At 41.2% G+C, this 21,898-nt stretch overlaps 2 protein-coding genes across 5 annotated transcripts; both read right to left on the reverse strand.

Annotated features, from left to right (window-relative positions):
• Positions 1–625: 625 nt before the first annotated feature.
• On the reverse strand, positions 626–11,619 carry ccdc125 (coiled-coil domain containing 125). Its single transcript, XM_053480512.1, has 12 exons — positions 11,557–11,619; positions 7,670–7,970; positions 7,119–7,177; positions 5,405–5,491; positions 5,220–5,297; positions 5,055–5,140; positions 4,866–4,948; positions 4,655–4,767; positions 2,784–2,891; positions 2,557–2,695; positions 2,208–2,320; positions 626–1,947 (listed from the first exon to the last, which is right to left on the reverse strand). The coding sequence occupies exons 2-12, from the start codon at positions 7,953–7,955 to the stop codon at positions 1,681–1,683; spliced, it is 1,419 nt and encodes a 472-aa protein (XP_053336487.1). The 5' UTR covers positions 7,956–7,970; positions 11,557–11,619; the 3' UTR covers positions 626–1,680.
• A 3,086-nt stretch (positions 11,620–14,705) lies between these two features.
• rad17 (RAD17 checkpoint clamp loader component) lies at positions 14,706–21,796 on the reverse strand. 4 transcript variants are annotated; one of them, XM_053481724.1, is made up of 17 exons: positions 21,646–21,796; positions 21,032–21,117; positions 20,206–20,457; positions 20,046–20,129; positions 19,811–19,970; positions 19,585–19,721; positions 19,330–19,382; positions 19,117–19,242; positions 18,969–19,038; positions 18,762–18,879; positions 18,461–18,658; positions 18,299–18,384; positions 17,164–17,310; positions 16,761–16,907; positions 16,554–16,674; positions 16,347–16,404; positions 14,706–15,353 (listed from the first exon to the last, which is right to left on the reverse strand). In XM_053481724.1, the coding sequence occupies exons 2-17, from the start codon at positions 21,071–21,073 to the stop codon at positions 15,098–15,100; spliced, it is 2,055 nt and encodes a 684-aa protein (XP_053337699.1). In that variant the 5' UTR covers positions 21,074–21,117; positions 21,646–21,796; the 3' UTR covers positions 14,706–15,097. The 4 variants fall into 4 exon arrangements, with proteins under 4 accessions (XP_053337699.1, XP_053337696.1, XP_053337697.1 ...); XM_053481721.1 differs by having other exon boundaries at positions 18,759–18,879; XM_053481722.1 differs by having other exon boundaries at positions 18,759–18,879; positions 21,742–21,785.
• Between the last annotated feature and the right edge of the window lie 102 nt (positions 21,797–21,898).

The following is a 21,898-nucleotide window of genomic DNA, read 5'->3' on the forward strand; positions in this document are numbered from 1 at the left end:
TTCTTTTTTTTTCTTCTTCAATCTTTGGCATTCTGTTTTAAAACACAAAGTTAATATAAAATAAAATACAGTAAAAATATATATTAAGTTATATTATATATTAAACTACAATTAAATCCTATCCATATACAGTATTTTAGTTCTGTGGTTCATGACTAGGGAATAATAAATTATTATTTTAAAGTTATATATTAACTGCATACTGTATATTATATTTAACTTAAAAATGTCTCTCAGTATTTTGTCATTAAATTGTATAAACTTAACTACCTATATCTGTAAGTGAAAAAAAACTTAGGGTTTGAGCCCCACCTCGGGGTCTGTGTGCATGGACTTTACATGATATCCTTGTCCTCATGCTTGGTGGGTTTCCTCCTGGTACTCCAGTTTCCTTCCACAGTCCAAACACATGCAGATTAGACCAACTGGTGTTCCCAGATCGCCCGTAGTGTGTGAGTGAGGAACACCCCATCCCAGGCTGTACCTCATCTCGTACCCTAGGCCTACTGGGATAGGCTCCATATAATAATAATAATAATAATAATAATAATAGTAATAATTACTCTTTATATTATTTACACGTGTTGTTTTCCCATCTAGCAGAAGACACTGTATATTCAATAAAAATAAAAATAAACATTTTATTTTAAATGAAAGCATCAAATCATCTGGTTAAGCATTTACATTTTACTTTCTAATACCTGATTCTATTTAATTATTATTTTTCCCCCATGGGACACTTTTCATTTATTAAAATGTATACTTTAAAGTAAACTGATCAGCCATAACATTATGACCGCCCCTTAATATTGACTAGGTTCCCCCCTTTTCCCAACATAACAGTAATGCAAGTGCGTTCTGACACCTTTGTATCACAACCAGCAGCTTCAATTTGATCTACAGTACATTAGTGCTTCTATTGGACCAAACTACACAGGCCGGCCTTCACTCCCCACGTGCATCAGTGAGCCTTGGCCACTCATGACCATGTCTCCAGTTCACTGGTTTTCCTTCCTTGCACCACTTTTAGTACAGTATGTCCTGACCACTGCAGACCGGAAAGACCCCACAAACAGCTGCAGTTTTCGGACTTGCTCTGACCCAGTTGTCTAGCCATCACAGTCTGGCCCTTGTTAAAGTCACTCAATTTTTTATGTTTACCCAATTTTTTTGACTCCAGCACCTATATTAGACAGCAAGTGACAAAAGAGTCATGAGATAACGAGATAATCTCTTGTGACACGATATTGTAGCTTAGTTACTGTAAGAAGGACCAAATTGTGACGGCTAACCTGTGGGGTCAGAGCAACTCCAAAACTGCAGCCCTTGTGGTGGCAAAAGAGAGATCTACTGAACATTAAGCAGGTGGTCATAACGTTACGTCATGGCTGATCAGTGTGTGTATCAGTACATCTCTGTTATTTTTACACATCCTGTCAGAAATGTACTAGACACAAAAATCATTTACTTGGTTGGCTAAAATCCATATTTCTATGTCATAATAACCAGTTCAACATTCAGAATGTTCATTACACTTTCAGGACAATGAAACAAATGCTGATTCAGCATCATTTTTTTCATTAAAAGACATTATAATCCTTGGAAAAAACGCTCCAAACTCTCATGGTTAGTGATTACATCCCGATGACGAAGGTCTTGAGATATCTTTACTCCTTCAGTTTAGTCCTCGCTCTCACTTTGTGTCTTCACTTCATCCTCGCCCATGACGACTGGTGTGTGGTCACATGAACAGGACAGGCGATCTGCTGTTTTTGAGTCCACGTTGCGTTTGAATCTGTCCGGTTCCAGATTCGATTTAGCCCCGTGATTTGAGATGTCGAGCTCCTTGAGCTGTGTCTGAAGCCGCTTCTCCAGGTCCTCGTAGCTCTGCGCTAACATGTAGCTGACCTTCCTTTGATGAGCCAAGGCCTCCTCTTTATCACTCAGCTGAAACACATGATAAACATTGCTCTCTGTATTTGTGTTTGGGTTTGTTTAGTGAAATGAGTTCCCTCTCTCAATGTTAAATTATTTGTCTTCATGTCTTATCCACACTCCTACCTTAGCACACACACTTAACGCTCAGCAAGCTGTGTGTCTGTAAATACCCCAGATAATAATTTAGATGGAGATCAAATTCTGTGTGTGTGTTCTGAGTGTGTTTGAGTTGTACAACGATAGTGGCATGTTATGGACGGATTACACACCAGATCGAGCAGCAGCTGCAGGGTTTCTTTCAGGTTGCTCGGGACTTTTCCTTCTCTGAGAGACGGCAGAAACCTCTTCAGCGCCTGGGTCACGCCAGCCGAGCCCTGCTTCCCTGTAACGTGATCATACGTTAAGTACGGCTGTGACATCTGGAAATATCTAAACGTTTTAACATTAAGTACGATCGGTGTTGTGCTGTTATAATAAAAAAATCAATGATCATGTGGTGTGATGGAGCGGATTTAGAGTCACCATCTGACAGTTGATTATTTTCCTCTTGCAGCACATCCTGAAATCTTTTATGCCAACGTTAACTAATTTCCTATTTATTAAAAAACAGGACAACACCTCTCTCCTGTTTGTGTGTGTCACTCTCTGCCAGCTGCAACACTTTCTCGCTCCCTCTTCTCAGTTGCTGCTCGAACGCGATCCGGAAAGCATCAGCCATCACGTACGCTTCGTCCATCCTCTTCCTCTGTAGCTCCAGCTACACACACACACACACACAAACACACTTCAATATGTGCAGAAAGACGTGACACAACAACTCGACTCACTTATACACTCATACACACCTCTTGTTTCAGCTGAAGGACTTGTTTGCGGCTTGCGGCCGCGCTCTTCGCGCAGGAACACGGATCTCCTGCACTGGAACTGCACTTACACGCCCCGTACACAGCCAGCTGCAAAACACACAGCACACTGTCACCACTTTTAGAACTTTTCTTCTGTCTGTCTAGCTGTCTAAACATCCATCCTCTGGATGGACACATGAGTGCAGTTATGGGGAACATGGATAGATGAGTGGAAGATGGACAGGCCTTGATGGATAGCTAGAATTATAGATGGTGTGTAGACAACCTGCATCCATGCATTAATTCCATTTTTTGGTGTCTATTGGTTAACGTATCAATCTACAAACACATCTATCCAACCTACTTAAATTTTAGTCATACTTTTACCTACCAGTCTGTATCGATACATTCATTTATCTATTAATTTTCCCACCAATTTATCATGTATTCTTAAAATCTGTTTACCTATGTCTATCTATTATTCATACTGCTAACTTTTAATTTATGGCTGGTCATCCAAACATCAAACTATCTGTCAATCTTAAAATCCATTCATCCAGCCATCTCTAATTCAATTTGTCCATCCATTCATCCAGCCATCCATCCATCCAATTTCAGTTCGTCTATCCACCAGTTTATAAATTTATAAAAATCCAGCCATGCAACCACAATTATTTTTAATCATCTAAATTTCCCTCTATTTCTTTTTTTTGTTTAACAAATGTGTAACTTTAAATCCATTTATTTTTATAAACATATTTCGACATTTCTCCATGTTGAAATTTGACCATTATGATCCTTTTGGATTTTCACCCGTCTATCCAGTATCCAGTACAAGTCTGACTATCCATCTGTGTTCATCCATCCACCAGGTTTCTCTCTAATCAACACCCATTTCCCTAGCATGCTTAGATCCTTATCTCTATCTTTCTATTCATCCCTCCCTCCAAGGGATCTTATTCTAGATGTTCACCAGTTTATTCAGCATCCATAATTATATCACTCTATCTGTGTCCATCCATCCATCCATCCATCCATCCATCCACCCACCAGGTTTCTAACCAATCACCCCACCATCCTGAAAAATTTCCATTCATTGATCAATCAATCAATCTATCCACTGATGTTCCTTTATATCGTTCAATTTATTCTCCAATCCCTGGTGCCTTCTAAGTTTTACCATTCTAATCAGCTTTCAAACTTCTATCCATCCATGTACTGTATATATTCATCCATCCATTAGGTTTCTTTCCAATCAACCCTCAATCTTTAATCTTTATCCATTTATTCACCCATCATTTATTCACTGAGGTTCATCTCTATTTTTCCCTTCATCCCTTCATCCATGGTACCCCTTCTAGGTTTTCACCCTTCTATCCAGAATGCAAGGTATTAACTATCTATCTGTCAATACATCCATCCATCCATCCTTCCATTTATCCATGCAATAGGTATTAATCCAACTAACTTCCCATCTTGAAATCCTTTGATCCATCAATTAACCATCCATTCACTCATGCATGAGTGAAAAGCAAGGTCCTCTCCTTCTTGGTGTATATCCATGGTATATCCTTCTAGCTTTTCACCAGTCTATTTGTCAATCCATCCTTCCATTCAGCATGTTCAAATAAAACCATCTCTCATCATTTAAGCCTTTAAAGCTATCCATTCATCCATTTATCCACTAAGGATAATCTCTATCTTTTTACTCATCCCTCCATCCATGGCACCCCCTCTAATTTTTCACCAGTCTATATAGCAGTCATAATTCTAGCTATCCATCTGTCAATCTGTCCATTCATCCATCTATCCATCCATCCAACCTCTCATGTCCATTTGTATATTTTCACTCATCCCTCCATCCATGATACCTCCAGTGCATATCCCTCGCTGCTTTGGTTGCATGGTGGCTGTGCCTTCTGGAAGTCTCTCCTTTCCTGAGCACTCATTAAGCCCATGAGCTCCAGACATTGCTGACTCAATGCTAGTACACACAGCAACAATACACATACAGCAGCAATAAACTTTATCATACTCAACTCCTTCACAGCAACATCAGCTTCAGATGTTTTCTAAACTTACACGAGTTCTCTCTGTGCAGTTCCTGAAACTGTTCCAGCCTCTCGTCAAGAGCTTTATTCAAGGCCTGGTTCTCTGCACACACCCTGTTATACACTTGTTTATTATTTTTCATTGTATAGTAAAAGCAGAAAAGATGTTGAACTACTTATAGTGTATTAAACTTTCTTCTCATGGTTTGTAGAATCTTACCGGTTATATTTTAGCTCCCACGTGTGCTCAAGGTTCTTAAACTGCACCTGGTTGAAGGTGATCTCCCACTGCAAAGCGTTCACTTCCTGCACATGGGGGGTTCATAGAACATCATGATCAGGTTTGACAAGTTTTCAGATGCCACAACGAAAGTAAAAGCATTACCTTTTCCAGAGCTTTGGCCCGCTCTTCACTCTTCTGCAGCAAGATCTTGGTGTGACAGGTGGCTTTATCTAATATGGCCTTTTGGAATAAAAAATTACTGCTAAATAAGGTTTCACACCCAAGTGAATATGTAAATAAATAAAAAATACATATGATATAGCATAATGTGTGTTTATTATTATTACTTGGCCTTGTAGGATTCTTAGAGCTTCATGTTTGCCTTCAAGATGCCGATGCGTCACTTCCAGTTCTGTCCTCAACAGTTCCACTTCCTGCGGGGCAGAACAGCACACAATGTGATTTGTAAAAATGGTAGAGCTTCTATCTATCTATCTATCTATCTATCTATCTATCTATCTATCTATCTATCTATCATCACTAGTCAATAGTTTTAAAGCATCTTAAATCATAAAGAATATTCTCTATATTTTTGATTCTTCAAAGTAGCTACCCTTTGCTTTGATGAGTACACTCTTTGCACTCTCTCAGTCAGCCTCATGAGGTTGTCATCTGGAATGGTTTTCTAACAGCCTTGAAGGAGTTCCCAGAGATGGTAAGTATTTGTTGGCTGCTTTTCCTTCACTCTCACTCTCACTCATCCCAAACCATCTCAGCTGGATTCAGATCGGGTGATTGTAGAGGCCAGGTCATCTGATGCAGCATTCTCCCACCCATTCTTAGACAAATAGCTCTCATATTACCTATAGGTGTGTTTGGGGTCGTTGTCCTGTTGAAAAACCAGTTATGGCCCCACTAAGTGCAAACCAGTTGGGATGGCATGTCGCTGCAGAATGCTAAGGTAGCCATGCTGGGTAACTGTGCCCTTTAGTTATCATCAGCATCACCAGCAAAGCACCCTCACACCATCACATATCCTTTTCCATGCTTCACAGCAGAAACCACATATTAAGTTGACGTCTGTTCACTCTTTCTACGTCTAGCAAATAGACGGTGGGTTATAACCAAAAACAGTTTGACTAATCATACCAAAGGAGAGGATTTAATTCCTGTTCCTCGAGTTTCTTGGCCCAAGGCAGTCTCTTCTCCTTGTTGTTTGTACAAAGTAATGTTGTTCTTCATCGCAATTCAACCATGAAGGCCTGACTCACACAGTCTCCTCTGAACAGTGGATGTTGACGGTGCTGAGGTGCTGTAAACCAGAGGTTTCTGAGGTTGGGATCTAATGGTGCCTTGTTTATCTCTAGTCATTGCAAATGCTCGTTTCTTGCTTTCCCATGAATTGCTTTCTTGATATTTTTAAGAAATATCTGTACAACACTTTCATTGTCTTGTTAAAACCTTTGTGCATTTGAAAGTTACTTTTCTTGTAATTCCTTGTTTCAGGTTATCACATCTTTTATGTAAAGTTAACTTTCCTCTTTCTTTTATATTGTGAAATGAGAGTGCATGCAGGAAATTAGGGGTAATACATGAACTCCCCTATCCCCTGAACCTTCCCTGCCATTCGTGACATTTCCCAATTCTGCAATGAGTCAGTGCCATGTGAATGATCTCCTACATCGCTTATCTACACTCCCACCTGAACACACACTCGGTAGGTCTATAAATAAACCTGATTATAACAACAGAGCTGAGGGTAGTATGAAGTGCATGTTCTCCAGCTGTACAGGTAAATATATTTGAAAAAGATTAACCTGAGCTGTGGGGGAAAAACACATTGCACACTATGAATGTGTAAATAATGATTAACCCTGAGCAGGCATTAAGGTTCTTTTCTATTACATAGGAGTTTCCCAGAACTGACGCACTCAACTGTGCTTGACTTTGATTCTGCTTAACTTTTGAGAACAAACGAGTGAATACAATAAAAAGATTTGAATCAGATCTATGAATTTTGTGTTTAGTGAGATACTTCGCAGTGCTAGCGTGGTGTTTTACCTCTGTGACTTCCTGCAGTCTCCTCTGCAACACCTCACTGCTCTCGTCAGCGCTGATTCCTGCCAGAAAATATTAATAAGGATGTGATTTAAGTAATATGTTAATCGTTCTATATGTGTGGAAAAGTGATAGCTCCAGGTTTGTTTTCCTGACCTGATCCGGTGCTTTGTCAAAGCTGTGAGAAACACAATGTGCTCACAAAGGGCCTTTTGTCATATCACAAACACACCAAAGTCAACAAATTCCAGCAGCCCAGAACAGGACACTAACGGCTCACAGTGAGTAACCGTGTCCCTCTGTCCCTCATTTTAACTGTTTATGATCAGGTAATGGGATAATTGCCCGAGGACACCGTCATGAGCAAACGTTGATGTTTACAGTACATTTAGCTCTATCCTGTTGTAGCGACACTTATACCAACAACATAGATATAATGTGGTGATAAACCCTTGTATACACGTCAGATCTCTTATTGCCCACGTTCTGATCTGTATTTCAGAAATATGGCATGGTGATGGTGTCATGGCTGTTTTTAGCTGATTTAGACTGACCTGAGTCTCTGATTCTCCACTGAGAGATCCTCTCAGCCTCCAGCTCCTCTCTGAAAGCGGTATACATCGCACTGCATGATGTCCAGGAGAAAGATCCCCCACACCCGTCACTGCTCAATTTAGAGGATTTCATCTGTGAAGGCAAATCCAAAAAGTCTCCTTTGCTCCTAGTCCGCGAACGATGGATTTCGGCTATGGGCCGGGTGCCGTCCCCGAGATCTCCCTCAGCCATGTCGTCTTCTAAGGGCTGATCCGTGGTACTCGCTTGGTCTCGGGTTGCATGCATGGTTTCCAGCTTGGCCTGGTGGCAGGGGTATAATAATGTTTTTTTCCCTTAAAATCGTAAGGAAGGCTGGTAGGAACAGAACAACTAACACACTGTATAAGTGAGAGGATACAATTTATTTATTTCATTTATACAAAGGATACTTAATGCTCCCTATCCACTATTTATTACTGCTTATCCTGTGTAGTGTGACGGGGACCTGGGGCCTATCCTAGGGAACTCAAGGCACAAGGCAATGTACACCATGGATGGGCTACCAACCTATAACAGGGTACAAGCACACTCACACACCCAATTACAAACTATGAGCAATTTCGGAAACACCATTTGGAATCAACCTAGACCACGTCTCTTAGCTGTGTGGGAGGAAACAAGAATAAACCCAACTAGCATGGGAAAAAAATGCAAACTTTCTGAACACAGAAGAGAGGCAAGATTCAAACCACCAATCCTGGAGGTGTTGGGCCACTAAATCACCATCCTGACTCTTACTAGAGATCAAGTCGATTCAGTTATGTATCGCAATTCTTTTGTGTGATGGTTAGATTTTTTTTATCAATATTTTTTAAATAAAATGTACTGCATATTTACATTTGAGGTGGTAAACATGTTTTTGCAGTTCCCACAGGTGATTCCAGGCACTCTGGTTTCCTCCCACACTTTAAAGACATGCAGTTTAGGCTAATTGGTATTCCCAAATTTCCCGTAGTGTGTGAATGTATTCAGGGTCACAGAGGGGCCTGGAGCCTATCCTAGGAAACTTAGGGCACAAGCCAGGGTACACCCTGGACAGGGTGCCAATATATCCCAGGGTACACACATACTACAGGCAATTTGGGAACACCAATTAACCTAACAGCATATCTTTGGACTGTGGGAGAAAACTAGACTAAATAGAGAAAACCCACCAAGCATGGGGAGAACATGCAAGACATGATAGAACCTGGCCGGGAATCGAACCCAGACCCTGGAGATGCAAGACGACAATGCTAACCACTAAGGAATTTAAACTAAACTATTCAAACATTGGCATTGAAGTTTAAGTTTCTGTAGAATTGTAATGAAATCATGATATTTATAAGGGCAGTGTTCGCTCAAATGGTTAAGGCTAAGGGTTACTGTGTTTTCCCATCCCTAAATGCCTGTTGATTCCCATCTCTAAATTCTACACCATATTTCAGAAGATATTTTAAATTATGCCACAGCCCTGTTAGATTCTGGATTCTGATTTCTATACCAGCATCACTGACAGTCAAGCAAATGCTCTAATATGTTACTGTTTCTATGGTAACAACTCATTCACAGTGACTTGTACAGCAGATGCTTTACATAAAATGGTCTAAGGATAACCCAGTGGGGATGATACAGATTAATCCTCAGGTCATCTAAGGTATAAGATATAACTAATCACTAGAGATGGGGGGAAAAAATTCAGTGATGTATCGCAATTCTTTTTGTGGCAATTCACGTATTGCCACACTGACTCCAAAATTTGCATTTTAAGTAGTAAAGTGTTGCAGTTCCTCTATAATCCTACAGCATCCTGTGTTGCAGGAGCAAAGTATTTGCTAAGTGTGCTTAAAATTGTAAAAAACAAATACATTTATTGATTAATAATATAGAATTACAATACAAATCTAATTAGCACCTTAGTATCATAATAACATTGTATTATTTGATCCCTGATGATTCCTAACAGTTACTCCGTGACTGCTAACTCCGTGCTCTAAAGAGTATGTTAATATGAGGACTTTAGGAAATTTGTCTTGAACTTGTTTTGGTTAGGGGTAGCTCAGTGGTTAAGGCATTGGACTACAGTTTGGAAGATCCCAGGTTCAAACCCCACAACCACCAAGTTGCCATTGTTGGGCCCTTGAGCAAGGCCCCTAACCCTCAACTGCTCAGATGTATAATGAGGTAAAAGTCGCTCTGGATAAGAGCGTCTGCTAAATGTAGGTTAATCAGGGTAAGCTCAGTGGTTAAAGCAGTGGGTTAATGATCAGAATGTCCCAGGTTCAAACCCCAGCACCACCACCACTGTTGGGAACTTGAGCGAGGCCCTCAACTGCTCAGATGTAAAATGGAATAAGAAATGTATTAAGTCACTCTGGAAAGAGCATCTGGCAGAATGTGATAAAGTTACATCACTGTTGCTGATTATTTATCTAAAATAGCACAACACTGTGGAAGCATATATATGATAATATCATGATACCCAGGTGTTGATTTAATTTGTATAACTGTGAGTGATGCTGTTATAGAACTTTGATCAACACCTTTTGACCAATCAGAATCCAGAATCTAACAGGGCTGTGGCGTGATTTTAAATATTTACTGAAATATGGTGTAGTGGAGGTCACCTGCTATATTATCATCATGATACACAGGTGTCGAATAAATTTGTATTGTGATTCTGTATGCATCACAATTTTATTAAGATTGAGATTCAATTTAACTTACAGTACAAGTGAAATTATTTTTTCACATATTTCAGTTAGGAAGCTGGGGTCAGAGTGCAGGGATAGAGCCAGGATACGGGGCCCCTGGATCAGATAGGGTTAAGGGCCTTGCTCAGGGGCTCAACAGTGGCAACTTGGTGGTGCTGGGACTCAAACTCCTGACTGTCCGAACAGAAAGAAATTAACCTACAGTCTTAACCATTTGATCCAGCACTGCTTTAAAAAAATCAGGATTTCATCACATTTCTAAAAAAAACTTTTCCAATGTTTGAATGGTTTAGGGCTGCATGGTGGCGTAGTGGTTAGCACTGTCGCCTTGCACCACCAGGGTGCGTGGAGTTCGCATGTTCTCCCTGTGCTTGATGGGTTTCCTCCGGTTTCCTACGATTTCCTCCCACAATTAAGGCTAACTGGCGTTCCCAAACTGTTCGTAGTGTGTGAAGGAGTGTGTGAATGTTTGTATGTGTGTGTGCCCTGAGATGTTTGGCACCCTATACCCCGCTTCGTGCGCTAGGTCTTGTAGGCTCCATGGCCCCCGCGACCCTGAATACAGGATAAAGCGATATAGACTGTGACTGAGTGAGAACAACACAGAGTTTTTCATTCATTACAATAATGATTCTTCAGGAGCTTCAGTACATTAAATGAACTTCAGTACTTTATAATTAACCCAAGTGTGTTAAATTTGGCTTGAAAAAAAAATAATCCACTTAAAGTTTTTTTTTCCAAAAAAAATCTTCTTGTTATTTTATCCATACAGTACAGTATATACAGTATAGTATGTATAGTCAAAAAAATTTTTATATATTATATTAATATAATATAAATGTTACTTGAGAGGGGCAGAATGAATAGACTAGACAGGCTGGGTTCTTTAGCATTTAGCAGTATAATTATTCCCTGTAAATAATATAATAATATATAATCTAATAGGAAAACCACATGATCTCTGAGTGAGTAACTGAGCAGGTAACGTGTGTGAAGAGCAGAATAGCGACTGATCCGCTGCTCTCCAAAGACAAACGTGTGTGTGTGTGTGTGTGTGTGTGTGTGTCTATTGTTAAATATCCGATCTTTTAATAATCCGACTTTAGAGTTCACATTAAGTTCGGAAACATTCGGAGGAAAAGCGCGAAACTCACCTATAGTCCGATCTCCTATAGATAGTCCGATCTCCTGTCCTGTGGTTAATGTCCTGTATTGTCCTATAGTCCGAGGTCCTGTCACGTGTTTCACGATGTCCTGTATTGTCCTGTCCTATAGTCCGATGTCCTGTCCTGTCCTATAGTCCGATGTCCTGTCCTGTGGTTAATGTCCTGTATTGTCCTGTCCTATAGTCCGATGTCCTGTCCTGTGGTTAATGTCCTGTATTGTCCTGTCCTATAGTCCGATGTCCTGTATTGTCCTGTCCTATAGTCCGATGTCCTGTCCTGTGATCAGCAGGTCAAACCGCGCTGTGGCGGAAATAAACCATCAGACGCGGTTCTAGTGTTTTAGTCTTTATAAATGTACACATACACACCACAGCACACACGGGTGTGTCTCTCTCTCTCTCTCACACACACACACTTCCAGGAGAATTTGATCCCCAGCAGTGTGTAATGAAGCGGATCTAAAGGACTTTCAAGGTTTTTTTCCCTCTTGTATCCTGTTCTTTTCCACAGTTTGTTATGTCACAGCCTTATTCTAAAATAGATTAAATTAATTTTTTTCCCTCAGAATTCTACACACAACACCCCATAATGACAGCATAAAAAAGTTTACTTGAGATTTTTGCAAATTTATAAAATCATTAAAAGATTGAGAAAGCACGTGACACATACTGTAAGTATTCACAGCCTGTTACATGAAGCTCAAAATTGCGCTTAGGCGCATCCTGTTTCCCCCTGATCATCCTGTTTCCCCCTGATCATCCTGTTTCCCCTGATCATCCTGTTTCCCCTGATCATCCTTGAGATGTTTCTGCAGCTTAATTGGAGTCCACTTGTGGTAAATTCAGTTGATTGGACATGATTTGGAAAGGCACACAGTTCATGTCAGAGCACAAACCAAGCATGAAGTCAAAGGAATTGTCTATAGACCTTCAGGACAGGATTGTCTCAAGGCACAAATCTGGGGAAGGTTACAGAAAAATTTCTGCTGCTTTGAAGGTCCCAATGAACACAGTGGCCTCCATCATCCGTAAGTGGAAGAAGTTCGAAACCACCAGGACTCTTCCTAGAGCTGGCCGGCCATCTAAACTGAGCGATCGGTGGAGAAGGGCCTTAGTCAGAGAGGTGATCAAGAACCCGATGGTGACTCTGTCAGAACTTCAGAAGTCCTCTGTGGAGAGAGGAGAACCTTCCGGAAGAACAACCATCTCTGCAGCAATCCACCAATCCGTCTTATATGGTAGAGTGGCCAGACGGAAGCCACTCCTTAGCAAAAGGCACATGGCAGCCTGCCTGGAGTTTTGGCAAAAGGCACCTGAAGGACTCTCAGACAATGAGAAACAAAATTCTCTGGTCTGATGAGAGAAAGATTCAACTCCTTGGTGTGAATGCCAAGCGTCACGTTTGAAGGAAACCAGGCACAGCTTATCACCAGGCCAACACCATTCACAACAGTGAAGAATGGTGGTGGCAGCATCATGCTGTGGGGATGTTTTTCAGTGGCAGGAATTTGGAGACTAGTCAGGATAAAGGGGAATATGACTGCAGCAATGTACAGAGACATTATGGATGAAAACCTGCTCCAGAGCGCTCTTGACCTCAGACTGGGGCGACGGTTTATCTTTCAGCAGGACCATGACCCTAGACACACAGCCAAGATATCAAAGGAGTGACTTCAAGACAACTGTGAATGTCCTTGAGTGGCCCAGCCAGAGCCCAGACTTAAATCCAATTGAACCATTATCAAAAATCTTGCATTAAAATCTCTGGAGAGATCTTAAAATGGCTGTGCACCAACGCTTCCCATCCAACCTGATGGAGCTTGAGAGGTGCTAAAAAGAGGAATGGGCGAAACTGGCCAAGGAGAGGTGGGCCAAGCTTGTGACATCATATTCAAAAAGACTTAGGGCTGTAATTGCTGTCAAAGGTGCATCGTCAAAGTACTGTGCAAAGGCTGTGAATACTTACAGTATGTAAAGGTGATTTCTTAGTTTAATAAATTTGCAAAAATCTCGAGTAAACTTTTTTCTTGTTGTCATTAGGGGTGTTGTGCATAGAATTCTGAGGAAAAAAATGAATTTAATCCATTTTAGAATAAGGCTGTGACATAACAAAACTGTGGAAAAAGTGTGATGTACTTTCCGGATGCACAGAGAAGTTTATTTAAAGTCACCAGCCCCAGAAATCACCAATTAACTAACAGCACCATTACAGTAATTTAGTGATTTCTGTAGTCTGATGGTGTACTTGGTGCTGAAACAACTTACAGGAGAGCGTAAATAGAAGCTGACGAGAAGATGAGACATGGACTACAGTAGACAGTAGACTACGCGCTACTACTGAAAGTAAACAGCATGGAACAAAAACATCCTCAATCGCCAACAAGAGAAAGTTCAATAATCAACCATCAATGCTTTTCAATGAAAAATTCATCATCGCTTACACATTTCTGGGTTTCTCAAGGGATACTTTTCATTATCAGGAAAAGTGAGACTTATTGAAGAGCTTAAGCGTAAACCTCAGATTAAATACAGAGGACTGCTATCAAAGGGTGTTGAGATCTTGCATGAGAAGTTTGCACACGTCTGCCCACGCTGTCTATACTCTGCAGAAACTTAGTTTTAACGTATTAAAACATCCTTACTGTAAACCTGATCTCACTCCATCAGACGCTGACCTGCTTGGACCCCTGCAAGCAGCACTATGAGGATGAAAATTTCTGATGAAGAAGTAAAGACAGTGTTGCATACGGGGCTCGCAGGTCAGCTGAAAACATTTTGTAATTAGGGAATACAAAAGCTTGTCGTCAGATTAACTGAATCGTATTAAAATAGCAAGATTATGTTAAACAATTATGCATTTGTCTATTCTACATGATAATTCAAATAAATCCTACAGCCAGTGTGCAGATAATTTTTGACTTACCCTTGTACTTATTTTTTCCATATTTCGCTTTTACACCATGCTGATTTCGTGACCAATTTAGTGTCACCGCGACTAAAGAAAGCAACTTTTTTTTTTTTGTGAAGTCTGTCATTTGAATTGGTTGTTTTTTTTAAATACACCCAAGAAAATCCACTCATTCACCTTTAAAGTTTTTGATTTACTTCAGTTTTCTCACCCAAAGACAGACATAAGAATTGCAAAACATAAATTTTATTGCCTACCCACGTATGGCACATATTAAAGGACCGACATTTCAGAATTATATTATTCTGCACACACAAAAAAAACAATATAGAAATGACCAAATGTTATTTTTTTCAAAGTTCAAATATAACACTAACTTTCCACAGGTCCCTATGATCCTAGTCTGATAGAAACACTGTAAACACCAACATGTACATACACACGACACAAAGACTGTCCATTGTTCGTTGAAAAAAAAAACAAATAAATATTAAACCAGCTTGTTATTCACATTATAAAAACGTATGCAGAAACACAGGGATGGAGAAACACACACATAGGACGCCAGGTCCTGTAAGGCAGTAATGGTGAAGGACATCCAGAACCAGGACAGTGGGACGTGTCAGTCACTGTCATACTCCTCTATTAGGAGGTCCTCCTCGTCCAGTAAGGCGTCGGCGGTGGTTGGCTGTGGCTGGCTGGCGGGGAGGTCGGCCCCTGGCTCCTGGCTGTTTGGGAGTGAAGGTACAGTAGAAGGTACAGTATCTGGTGGCTGAGTGGTCTCAGCAGTGCCAGTGTTCAGGGTCCCTGTCTCTTCATGATCACTGTCCAGTTCCAGCAGGCCAGGGTCTTTATCTCCAAGTGCTTCAAGTTTTAATCTAAAAGAAATCAGACATGGATTAGACAATTAGGTTCTGTAAATCTGCATGGAATTCTGGGTAATGCCAGCACTGCTAACATCTATACTACTCTCAATCCAATCAGCTTTATATCATTGCAGACACCATCAACACCAACACTACTGTAGGTCATGCATGCAAGAAACTACTCGCTAAATCATTTCCCCATTTCCGTCTCCCTTACATTTCTCCACCCAAGTCTGATCCTGTCCTCATCTCCACTCCATGTCTGTAAACCTCATTCTCATCTCTATCTAAATCACAGGACCCAACTCTGCCTTCACGTTTTTCTGGCGTTTGTAGCGTCCAGTTTGGTAGCTTTTTCTTGGTGTTTAAATCCCAACGAATTTAAGGAAGACACTTCTAGTGTGTTTTCTTTGCTTTCATTTTACACTTCTGGATATATCCCATGATCCTACATGCTATACACAGGGAAATGTGGAAAAGAAAAAAAAAACACAAAAAAACTTTAATCCGACATTGTGCAGTCAGAGGGTGAACCCAGTAGCGGCGGCGCATTACGAGAATTTTTAAAACAAGGAGATTAATGTCTAATAAAGCAAAATGGTTCATATTAAAAGGAGGCACCTCAAATAAAACAAGGGCTTTCATATCCTGTTCCCGACACTACCTCCACAGGTTAACATACAAACTACAATTTGGGCTGCAGGCTGGCGTTAGAGACAAATGAACGCCAGGGTAGAAGTCGATCCAGCGCCACTACAAAACGCAACATAAACGTCTAAGATGTTCAGAGTGCTTTCGTTTATCCAAAAATTTTACGCCCGTGTGAACAAGGCCTTACTCTCATCTATACAGGCCTTGTACTCCAGCACACCCTAGCTAGCCCCATTTCCTTTACTACATTCACACAGTCCACATACTCTATACATTTTTTTGATATACTATGCAAATTTTGATTACTAAATGTCCTTTCCAAACTACTACTCAAAGATGATTTAGAGGAATTACCTTCCAGGAAATCTCCTGAGAGAAAGATGACCGACATCTTGGATGAAGGTTATTTGAGCTGAAAGAGAAAAATACTCAGAAACACAAGTGGTGTACTTCCTGTCCTGTCTAGACTGAGTATAAACATGTTGTGGACCAAAAGTGGTTATGACAATGGAATCATAATTATAATCTAAGTGTGTGTGTGTGTGTGTGTGTATATATTACCTTGATTCCTCATAGGGTTGCTAAGCTTGGCTAAGTAAGGCACTAGCTCCGTCACGAGACTGACAGGTGTCAGGCAGAAGCTGATAAAGAGCGACTGAGCCGTCAGATAGTTTTCTCGGTACTTAAACCAAAAGACAAAAGACAGTCAGGATGATGAGACACACGGCACAGATCAGTGAACAGACCAAAAGCTTATTTTCTCATTACCGTCTTGTTAATATGCAGCCAGTGGGGTTTGTGGAGTGGCTTAAAGCCGACCGAGGACTGCTGTGTGGCCTGAGCGCGTGCGGTGTTTGAGTGGATGAGCCCCCTAGTGGCCACTGAGGATCCATATGCCAACATGGTGGACCTGGACTGGACACAACAGAATCAAACGGTCTAATAGATACTTTTGAGCATTGGGTTCATAAAATGTTTAGAGACCCGTCAGATAATGATAGTGATTTAACGGAAGAAGAGTGAACCTAGACCAGAGTGTGATTAAAACAGGACAGAATCAGGCATTAAAAAAAAACTCCAGAGTGGGCTTCGGCTCAGGATTAAGTCTAATGTGAATTTCTTTACATTTAGTTACTAAGTGTGCGTGTTAAATTCTTAGATACAAACTCACAGTCCATTCAGCAGTCAGGAAGTCGGCGTCTGAGAGGTACTCGCTGGCCCGCGCTACATCCTCCACATCTGAGAAAAAGTCCACATAGTTCTGGTGCAGGTAGAGGTTAAAGAACTCGCCTGACATGTGAGAGCGCTCAATAACAAGCTGAGAGAGAGAGAGAGGGAGAGAGAGAGATTGGGAGGGAGAAAGAATAAGAGAGACCTGGTCATTTAACATTCAGTGCATCTGGTGATTATGTTGTATTCTAGTGACTAGGACAGGGATTATAATAGAGATGAAGCTGTAGCTCAGAACTGGCTGGGTTTTAGTTTGATTGCCCATGACCGATGATCAGGCTTAGATATAAAGGATTCTGTACCAAGCACAGAAGCTTTTGAGTGACGCTATTTTTATGGGTTACATTATCAAAAATCTTGCATTAAAAGCCTCTAATCTGTATTTTCTCCAAAGTCTGTGAGCGAATTAGTCTGAAACACAAGCTAACACCAGTCTTACAACACGGCAAGCACCGATTAATCAACGCCAATTAATTACATGCATTAGAAGACTCGCGTTAACATCCACACGCCTGCATGCTCAACCCGCTCACACACTCACACCGTGTGCTCAGTGACAAGTCAAATTTTGCAACTATGGAAGAATCTGTGGGGGTAAAATGTCAGTAAGAGTTTTGAATTACTGGATAAGTTTGTTTAGAAATAATAATAATAATAATAATAATAATGGTGGAGGACAGAGATACACGCTGCTCAGTTAAATGTTAAACTCTTGTATTTGATGTTAGTTTGTATTGTTTAAACGCTGCTCTTGGTTTTTAAGTGAGAAAACTAATGTTATAAGGAACTGGATACATTTAATTAATCATTAAACTTTTTTAAAGAATCATTAAACTTTTTTAAAATGGTAACAAAAATCTGGGAAAATATGGAATCGCACTTTTTAAACGAATTGACACCGAAGTATCTTGATAATATTGAATCGGAAGGGCGACTCGTGATTCCCATCCCTACTATATTATTCAACACATAAAATATTATATATTATATATATATAGTATAGATTATAATCACAGGAGGTTAAGCACTTTTATATCAAAAACACACTTGTAAAGTGAGCGCAGGCGTGTGTGTACCTCTGGGTCAACCAGTAGTTTATCCCTCTGATGCTCTGAAAGATGTGCGGGAAGCTTCGGGACGTCACCAGCGTCATCGCTTTCTCCTGAAATGATAAAACAGCTTCACTCTATTGTACTTTATAACTTAATGCGAATTAAACAGTCGCAACCCAGACTGACGCTTGCAGTAGAGGATCTTTCCGAGCGCTCTGAAGAGAAACAGGGACGCATCTTTTCCCCCGATAGCAGGGCTCTCCTCCGTAATGTCGCTGGATTTCGCGGACCGTCTCCTGCCTTTGGGTCTGGCTGAGGGTTTGGACGCAGACGCGGATGATTTTCCCTTCTTAGAAGCCCAGAGGTTTTTCTCCAGAAAGGAGTCTGAAGGTGAAAGTACATCATTAGGGGGAAAAAAAGGCTGATTCTTAGGTCTTATGGATGAAATTTACCATACAAGAAATTTGTCAGACTTTAGACTGACCACCTGCAGCAGTGAGAGAGGAGAACTGCAGGCTGTTGATGGCGCTCCGGATGTCTCCTGAGCTCCCAGAGCACAGCTGCTCCAGCGCCGCCTTATCAGGCACGGAGATCCTCCCAGCGCTCTGAAAACAAAATCGTGTGGGTGAAAACAGCCCTGAAAGTGGGCCACAAAGTGCTGAAATGAGTCAGCGGTGCGTTTCTCAACCGTTACCTTGCTCGATTCGACAGTTGCAATCCTACTCAGCACTTTCATCATGCTGGTAGGAGCTACGGGGTTAAAACTGGAAGGAAGAAGAAAACAGAAAGGTTTAGAGAGATGCACGAGTGAACATAGTAGTGAGGCTGCACCGAATCCAAACCTGATGTGATGGATGCTCAGCTCGTCCTGTACGTCTTTGGGAAAGAGGAGTCTGGAACTGGTGTCTCCGCTCAGGCTGTCGGACACAATGAAGACCAGCGGACACCTACCGGTCCGTACAAAACGCCTGCGGGAGACACGCACGCTGTCCTTTACTGTCTGCTTCCTTCACAGATCTCAGTTCTGTTTAATAAATCGTATTGTCTCATATTACCTGAGAATGTCGTGCAAACATCCTGGCTGTCTGTAGAACTGGTTTGGAAAATCCTACAGGGACACGAGAGGACTCGTCAATGCGTCCAAAACAATTTTAAATCAGTTACAGTTTTGATTGTGCATGCGAGTAAAGTCTCATTCATAATCACTGGTCTTAAAGGGCAAACAAACTTTTGAACCCTTACATAACAGTGTTTATTAACGAGATCCTGGCTTGCAGGTTATCACACAGATTGTGTAACGTTCCGCGCACCTCTACGAGGACGATCTTCCTCTCCGGAGCGCCGTCGTCTCCACTCATCTGCAGCCGGTTGTACTTGTTCGCTCGGAGCAGAAACTCCTGGAACGCTGCCGTCTGTGAGCTGCTGCTGAAACTGTTAAACCTGGAGGCTGAAACAGAACAAACACAACAAAATCAATATCGTAAAGTGTGCATACACCCGTAGTGACGTGAAGGCATCTGAGAAACGTTCCCACACCTGGATCGAAGCTCTCTCTGAACGACTCGTCCGTTCTGTACTCGGCTGTAGTCGGGGTCGTCCACTCCTGCACGTGACAGCGCGCATCTTTAGCCAGGACGTGAACCGTGGCGGTTTTTCCACAGCCGGACGGGCCGGTCAGTAACAGAATGGCGCCACCCTGTGGAGAACCACAACGTTATCATTTCAGACAGCATTCGTGGTTAATTTACAAAGAAGAAGAAACCGTGCACACCTTGTTAGTGCTCTTTAAGTCTAAATGAACCATCAGCCAACTCTCGACTTCCTCGACTTTCTTCTTGTGGACTGCCAGCTCAGCCTGAATCAGACAACAAGCAGGATCAGTAACTTGCGCACGTCTTACTTGTGATGTACATCCAGGCTTGTATAGTTACTTGTGTCTGAGGTGCATGCACGTCCACCCAGGGTTCATCCTGGTTCTCCTGTGATGCTCGTCTGCTTGAGAAAATGCCAGGCTCTAGTTTGGAAGTGGGGCAATCTCCCTTTCTCTTCCTCTGCTTCTTTACGCCAGCATCCGCACGAGAGGATTGTGCTCTAGACTTGCTTTCTCCCTTAGTCGAGGGGAGGGTGTTCAACCCGGAACCGCCGAAAATATCACCAAAGGACGGTTGTACCCAGCTGCTTAACTGTAGCGAAGACGATGCAACAAAATCAAATCAGACAATCTGATCAGTTTATACCCATACTTATAAGTTCACGAAAAACGGGCAAGTACTTTTTCATGGCACTGTAGCTGCCAGTTTGCATGGGAAAAAAACTATAAAATATAATGTTTTTCAAGGTATTAAGGCATTGTACTAAGGTGCCAGGTTCAAATCCCAGCACTTTCCCTTGTTGGGCCCTTGAGCAAGGCTGTTAACCCTCAACTGCTCAGACGTATAATGACATAAAAATCTAGGTTGCTTTAAATAAGGGTGTCTGCAAAATGCTGTAAATGTAATGTTATGTTATGTTTTTTGTGTTCCAAGACACACCCAGGGGGCGGGGCATATACATTCTACAGAGCACTAAATTGGATGAACAGAACACTAGTACAGGACACGTCATCAAAAATGTTCTTTTTGTTTGCTTGTTTGCTTTGGATTTTTCAGAAACAACAGACTATAAAATTAAAGCAAAACCTTTTTCTAAGTATTAGGACTTTTTTTTTTTTAAGTATGAGAATGCATTAATAAAAAGGAATTCAGCAGCATTACTCACTTTACCAGAGGACGCTTTTCCTCCCAGAGAAAGTTTTGACATTATCAGCTCTTTCCATTCACACAGCTGGATTAATCAGTTTGGCACTGCACAAATTAAATATATATATAAAATAATAATAATAATAAACTCAAAACAAACATTATGTTTTTATACAATTATGGATAAAGATGCAAAACATCAAAGTGAAAGTCAGTGGGCTGAATATCAAACGGCGCCGCCTGTAACCTTTAGTGCACTAGAGAGAGAGAGAGCGTGTCGAAAGGGCGCTGTGATCACTCTATAGGGCGCCTTAACACGGAGTAAAAGGGAGTTTGGGACACAGCCACAGTATTTGCTTTGATTAATGGGTAAATTAAGAAGCGTGTACAAATATGCGTGTTTTCCACACGTTTAAACTCATAGAAGTTATTCTATAAGTTTAAACATTCTCCAATTTATTTTATTTCACATTATCAGTGTCTCATTGTTTCAGACATTTACACTGACGTTAGCAGACCAGCTGCGTAAACCGTTAGCTTGACTGAGTTAGCATCCTAATTAGCAACCCTAGCTAATGCAATGTCATCGTGTTGTCTGGAAAAACGCAACATTTTCGCTAAACACGCACTTACCGCAGACATTTCCAACGGTAAATAAAAAGCCCGAACGCTTTTTTGCATGTATTAGATATTAACTTATATATAAACAAATATAAAACTATACGTTACGCGTTTTCCATTTAAAGTTCCAACGGTCCGCCTCTCTGTGTTTCTTTTTACTGTAAGTCCCGCCTCCAGCGCTGAGATTGGTTAATACAGCCCTGCCTTCTGAGCGATGATTGGATAGAGGAAAAAAACGATCAAAATTTAAATATTTAAAATCAGA

Source organism: Clarias gariepinus, chromosome 21, assembly GCF_024256425.1.
Source record: "Clarias gariepinus isolate MV-2021 ecotype Netherlands chromosome 21, CGAR_prim_01v2, whole genome shotgun sequence".
NCBI classification, from domain to species: Eukaryota; Metazoa; Chordata; class Actinopteri; order Siluriformes; family Clariidae; genus Clarias; species Clarias gariepinus.